This window comes from Nicotiana sylvestris, chromosome 4 (assembly GCF_000393655.2).
Source record: "Nicotiana sylvestris chromosome 4, ASM39365v2, whole genome shotgun sequence".
Lineage (NCBI taxonomy): Eukaryota > Viridiplantae > Streptophyta > Magnoliopsida > Solanales > Solanaceae > Nicotiana > Nicotiana sylvestris.
In genome coordinates, this window is record NC_091060.1 from 87,536,574 (window position 1) to 87,543,581 (window position 7,008).

At 41.9% G+C, this 7,008-nt stretch overlaps 1 protein-coding gene across 1 annotated transcript; it reads left to right on the forward strand.

Moving 5' to 3' along the window:
• Positions 1–5,429: 5,429 nt before the first annotated feature.
• LOC138889814 (uncharacterized) lies at positions 5,430–5,822 on the forward strand. Its single transcript, XM_070173150.1, has one exon. It carries the CDS (start codon positions 5,430–5,432, stop codon positions 5,820–5,822), a length of 393 nt encoding a protein of 130 aa, XP_070029251.1.
• The last annotated feature ends 1,186 nt before the right edge of the window (positions 5,823–7,008 follow it).

Here is a 7,008-nt window from a genome sequence, read left to right on the forward strand (position 1 = left end):
ATAATTATCAATGTCCAAGGCCATTGACAAAAATATGAGTTCGACCTCATTCAAACCACGACAGGATCCTACCTCGACGACAGTTCGAATGTAACATCCCTATGGCCAAGGCCATCAACAAAAATATGAGTTCAACCTTATTTGAACCACGACGGGATCCTACCTCGATGACAGTTCGAAGGTAACATCCCAATGGCCAAGGCCATCGGCAAAAATATGAGTTCCACCTCATTTGAACTACGACGGGATCCTACCTCGACGACAGTTTGAAGGTAACATCTCAATGGCCAAGGCCATCAACGAAAATATAAGTTTTACTTCGCTCGAACTACGATGGGATCCCACTTCGATGATAGTTCGAAAGTAGCATCCCAAAGGCTAAAGCCACTGCCAAAAGAAAAAGAGATCGACATCACCCAAAGCAAAATCAGCTTAATAGTTCAATAAGTACCCTAGATACCATAGATATTACAAAGATCATTACCGAATCGGCGAAACAAATTCTACATTACCTCAAAATGTTACTTACACCTTTTTTTACAACGGGCTCAAGCATGCCCTTACAAAAGTCCCAAAGCAAAAGTAAGTACAAACAAAAAGTTACACATCATCCCTAGTTGGATACACATCTTCACACCAAGAGTCAGAAGCAAGACGATTTGCATCATTAGAGTTGATGTCATCCCCGTCAGGTGTAAGAGGGTCGTACCTGCATGCCTCACGAGCTGCACAATCTTCGGCGCGCACGCCCTGAAGTTCTACTTCAGATTCCCTCCCTTCAGCATGAAGAGCCTTTACACATCAAGCCGAGCCTTAGTATGAACCCGCAACTTATATAAGCGACGAGGTACGACCAGATCGGCCGAGGCACGAGACATAAAAGGTTGTGAGCGTCGACTCACATCCTCCGCTCTCAGTGAAGCCACTTGCCCATTCAACACAGATAGCTCCGCCTCCAACTCCTTAACACATCCCTCAAGCCCCGCTACCTTAAGCTTAGATGCCTCCTTCTTCTTGGTCATCTTCGACCTACAAACACGGAGGATATTCTCCAAGGCCGTCGTTCCAGAAATAGCAGTCGCTAGCTTATCAGCACTGACACTCAGTTTGCCCTTAATCCCCTCAATCTCCATCGCCTTCATACCCAATTCAGCGGTCAAACTAGCCACCTTCACTTGTAAGTTGGCATTCTCGGCCATCACCCCTACTTAACTCAAGCTCATCCTCATTCACCTTAAGGGAGGCCTCAAGTTCACTGTTGCGAGCGACAGCCTTCATAAGCTCCTCATCTCGCTCCGTCAGCTCCTCGACCTTGCGTGCCAGTTGGTCGTCTCTCTATTTGAGTCCCTCATAGAATAATTGAAAATCAGGGTCCTGATTATAAATGTCGGCCATTGCACGATACTTAGCGCGATACTGTTGATATTTGGAAGACATCTTCCCGTAGATGGTCATCCTCTTTCTTTCCTGGTGCTCGTGCTCGGTCTCCATGATAAGGGTCTAGCACAAAGAGAAAGAAGTTAAGATAAAAACACAGGTCGACAATAACAACGCAAGCCCAATGACGAAAAGGAAAAGAAAGACACCTACCCACAAGGCCATGCCGGCGACGTTCTGAGACAACTCCATGTCGCTCATCGCTCTAAGCACCCCGCTCTCAGGGGCAGCACATAGAGGGGCTAAAACATATGCCACTTGATCATAGTTTAATAATAGGTTTTACTCCCCCAGGACAATTATGTGACGATCAGACCCTTCCACTCTGACCTCCACATGAGTATGGCGACCTACAAACTTGCGAATGTCCTCCGGGTCGACATCTGAACTTGAGCCTTCACCTTCGACATGTCGGCCTCCTCCAACGTTGGATGACGTGCCACCCTCAGCGGAACGCACAGAGCCAGCCCCTGGGTAAATCCTTTCCGTTCAGGGAGATCTCCCCGCTAAGATAGTGTCAGCCATAAATGTGGGTACAGGTGCCATCTGCGACACCCTACTTCTACCGGCGTCCATAACCATATCCTTCCCAAGCTCCATTCTCCTCCTTTTTCTCAGCAACGACTTATCCCCATTAGAGGATTTCGTCCAAGAGGTGAGGGGTCAGTATGGAAGAAGCCTCCTCCCTCACGACCATATCACAAGAGGGACCTTCCATTTGAATCGATTGAGGACAACCCCTTGAACACATTCAGTCAAAGTAAATTGCATTCCTATAGCAGCAACAGCCTATCAGAATGCAGGGACTGGTGCCCTCCGCCTAGAAGCTCATCGACCTGTCATCATGAAGAGTCATATCAATAGACGATGATGTATAACCAACAAATTGATATTGGGGAAAATGTTTACCGGATAAAACTCTCGGGCCATAATGTTTTATAAAGGTGGGCTAGTCTCAGGTCTCCGCTGCATGGGGCAACAGACGGGCTACCCAATCCCTTATACCCGCAATAGGGAGGGGCGGACGTCATATAGCTCAAACGAGAAGCAAACAAACCCTATAATGAATGAAGAGGAAGAAAAAGAGTAAAATAAGTGGCGACACTTACGAGTCTCGTTCCACTGCTCCGGGAACCTGGCGGGGTCAGAAACAATGTGTTCGGTTTTGACAAAGAAGTACTTATGCCAAAACTTGCGACTTGCTCGGTCGTCGGTCCCAACCACTGGCCCTTTTGTTCCACGATGCCTCAAATGCACCATAGTACCCCTGTGGAAGCTGGGCGAGAATAGGTGCAAGAGGTGGTGAATAGTAACCTTACATTCTGCCAACTCCACATACTTTGTCAACAACAGGAGTATCTTGAGCATGTATGGCGAAAGTTGTGCCGGGAAAACTTGATAAAATCTACAGAACTCTTCCGCTAATGGAAAGAGGGGGAAAGAATAACCAATCATGAAAAGGTACTCCTAAAAAGCACAATACCCAGGTCTATGGACCTCCACGAAATCCATTCCCGCTGGAACCATGTCAACATGAGTGGGGATGCTATACTTTGCACGGAGAGCGTCAATATGAACTTGTTCCATTTCAGAGAGTACTGGGGTAGGATTCAGAGGAGGATCTTTGAGGAAGTCGCTTCGAGACATGGGGTGTCTCGGCAGCAACTCCTCTACCGTAGGAAGGCTATCCCTTTCTTCCACCATCATATCCTCACCGCCTGAGGGGGGCGCTACGGACAATGGGGCAGTCTCAAAAACCCCTCATGAGATTGATGTGATCTTGGCATATTTTCTATGAAAAAGGTGTTAGAACAGTAGAAAAGGTTGTGAGCGAAGAATGGGAGAAGAAGAAACAGAAGGTTTTAAAACAAACTCGGGAGTGATGAGAAAGTATAATCAGAAATGAAATGTCCAAGAGTTTTTGAACCCTCCATCTATTTATAGGATTGGGTGGCGCCAAAATCGAAGCGACAAGCCATCAACCCCTGTCTCGAAAACACACATAATGATGATGCACGTGGAGATGGCGTCATTTCCCGGTAAAACACACTACCTGGTGTCTTGCTGAGCACGATGACTGCCCATTATTGGCCAAGCCGCAATGCCTCACCGAATCAAATTTCTCCATAAAAATGTGTGGTGTTCGCTTATCGAGGACACACTAAGTTGCAACCTCGACAAGCGGAGGGACTAACTGTATGGGTCCAAATTTGAACAACCACGACCGTTGATGAGTACGACAAATGGCGAGACCCTCGTAGCTCGACATCCTGCAAGGGACGAACAAGAGACTATGACTTTTATAGCAGTGCAGGCCCATTAGGGGACATTAGGAATATTCTTTCGAATATTCCCTATGACTTGTCTTTTAGGGTTTAGAAGGGGTTTGTCCCTTATATATAGAGCGTAAAACAACCTTGTAAGGGCTTTGGACATTTTCCTAACTCAGAACACTTGCTATACCATTTGCTTATATAAACAATTGATGTCATTATCATTTGAGGGTGGGTCTTGACAAGATAAAGAAATCTTATCTTCTGTGTTCTCCTTATCTATCTTTTGTTCTAGAGATTATTATACTTAGCTAAGATTTACCCCTCCCTTTTCTTTGATTGATTTATTCAAAAAGGTTCCGATATCTTTTGAGTCAAACACATATAACGTGAGGCCTTTTTCAAAACCTCTTATAAGTTTTGGTTCAAATCCAACAACACACACCATGTTAAAAGTATTTTCAGGTTAGCTTAGTCCAGCAAATTTCACATATGATCATTAAATTTTATCTATTGTAGCGGTAGAAATAAAATACAACTAGAAAGAAAGTTTATATTTTTGGCGTAAGATTATAAAACGTCACATATTCAGATATTCCTCACGTTAAAAAAATTGCCACGCTATGTAACTCCATGACCGAGATGGAAATCCTCTTGCTTGATTGTTCTTAAACACTCTAATGGATACTCCATCAGCATAGAAGCTTCAACCTTACTAATAGTAAAGTATTACTTTTAACCTTCTTTTTAAAAAAAATCGAGAACAGAGCTAGTGTTATATGGAATCTTTAATTTAAATAATGAAACAAATTAGTGAACCTAAACAAAACTTTGAAAGTTGGCCAAAATAGTATAGATCTGATCTCAAAGCAACGTTTTAAGAAATATTTTCTTCGAAAATTTAAATGGAAAAGGCTAATTGTGGAGGTGCAATGGTAGGAATAATATCGTTAGTATATGTTATGTCTGTAAATATGTAAGTAGGTGTTTAATGTTAGTTAGTTAGCTAGTTATCCTATCATTAGTGACAACTATAAGTTAAGAAAGTAGTAGTCGGTTAATTGTGTATATAAAGGAGTATGCACTCCTCTTGTTGGTGATTTGAAAAATTAATGGAACGGTAGAATTTCATTTCCTTCTTCCGTCGTCCTTGAGCTTCTCTGCAACTACACTGATCTCAATCTCTTAACATGGTATCAGAGCCGACGTAATTGATTCAAGTTGTGTCGTTCTCACAAATATCAAGCTCAATCGAACCACTTCTTAGTTGATACAACTCAATTCTTCATTCATTTCTACTCGTTATCAATTCATTCGAGTTAGGGTTTGAATTGTCTTAGAACAACATATCTCTGTTTCTAGTGAATCAATTCACTACGTTTGATTTGATAACCAATTGAGATTAAAGAAAACAGCTCACCTAGGGGTTCAAACACAGCTTAATTTGAACACTGGACTTCCAGAGGGATTCACAGCTTCTGTAGTCATCGATCAAAATCATCCATTGTTCCTCCAACCATGCGACATTCCAAGTAGCTCTCTTATCTCAATTAATCTAACTAGACATGAGAATTATGCCCTATAGAGTCGCTCTATGCGAGTCAGTCTACTTGGCAGAGCAAGTTACGATTTGTTGATGGTAGATATACTAAGGATAAATTTTCTCCTTCTTTACATGAACTGTGGAAAAAATGTAATGTCATAGTCTTGTCCTGGATCATGAATTTAGTTAGTAATGAGTTGCTAAGTGGCATGGTGTATGCATCTAGTCCGCATAAGGTGTGGGTTGATCTTAGAGAAAGTTTAGATAAAGTAAATGGATCCAGGATTCTATTTTTGCACAGACAAATTGCTACTCTATCTCAGGGCATTTCACCAGTGTTAGTGTATTTCTCAAAGCTGAAGGAGCTCTGGGCAGAGTTTGATGCACTCATTCTTTGTCCTAGCTGTGGATGTGAGGAGTCAAAGAGATATGCAGAATATTTTGGCAATCATATGTTGTTGCAATTTTTAATGGTCTTTAATGAGACTTATTCCCAATATAACAACCAGATTATGATGATGAGTCCTACTCCAGCTATAAACAAGGCCTACTCTATGATTATAGCATAAGAGAGTAGAAGATCTGCAGTCAACTTTGCTCAAACTTCTACAGTAAATGAAGGAATAGCTATGTTCACTGGAAAAGAAACTCCTCAAGCTTCCACTAGCTATAAGCCTAAGAAGAATAATTTATTTTGTGATTATTACAATTACAAGGGTCACACAAGGGATACTTGCTATAAGCTCCATGGCTATCCTGCAGACTTCAAGCCAAAAAAGAAAAATGGATCCAACAATACTTCTCAATACACAATGGCTCAAACTAGTATTAGTTCTAGTAATGGAGGCTTTGATGTTGCAGCTAATTGTGCAGGACATTCTCAGCTGAGTAGCCTTACTTCAACTAGTCAAGGTGGTCAAGGAGTAATTGCAGGAGTACCTTAGTTTACAATTGATCAGTACATTCAGATATTGCATCTGTTAGGCAAGTCTAGTGTCACCTCTACAAGCCAAGGTGATCAACCAAGTAATGCTATGTCTACGGGTATGATCTCACCCTCTATAGTTACTGAAGACGATCCTAGGTGGATAGTTGATACAGGTGCTTCGAATAACATGGTAAAGAGTCTTAAAGTTCTAGAAGAATCTAAGATTGTTGATGAATTCAGTATTGGAAAAGTCCACCTGCCTACAGGAAGAATAGCAAGTGTAAGGCATACAGGATCTGCAAGTGTGCTACAAGGCCAGAAAATTACCAATGTGTTACACATACCAGAATTCAAATACAACATCTTGTTTGTTTCAAAATTAACAAAGGAGCTTAGGTGCTTAGCTTTGTCTATCCTGACTTCTGCCTTTTCCAGGATCTCTTCAATGGGAAAGTGAAGGGGATTGATAAAAATGAAATTCTCTACATCTACATATCAGGAAACAAAGACCAAGCAAGTGGAGGAGAAACTAACAAGTCAGATATTGGAAGATCCTTTGTTAATACAAAAAAGGATGATAGATCAAATGTATCTGTGTGGCATAGGAGGTTAGGGCATGTGCCAATTGATGTTCTGAGAAAGCTAAGTTGTTTTCAACATTTAAAATGTAATAGTGAGACTAAGCAATGTATTGTCTGTCCTCTTGCTAAGAGAACGAGACTTTCATTTCCTCTTAGTACTTCTATTGCTACTGCTTGTTTTTATTTGCTTCATGTTGATGTTTGGGATCCCTATAGTATACCTACTCATGATGGGAAGAAGTACTT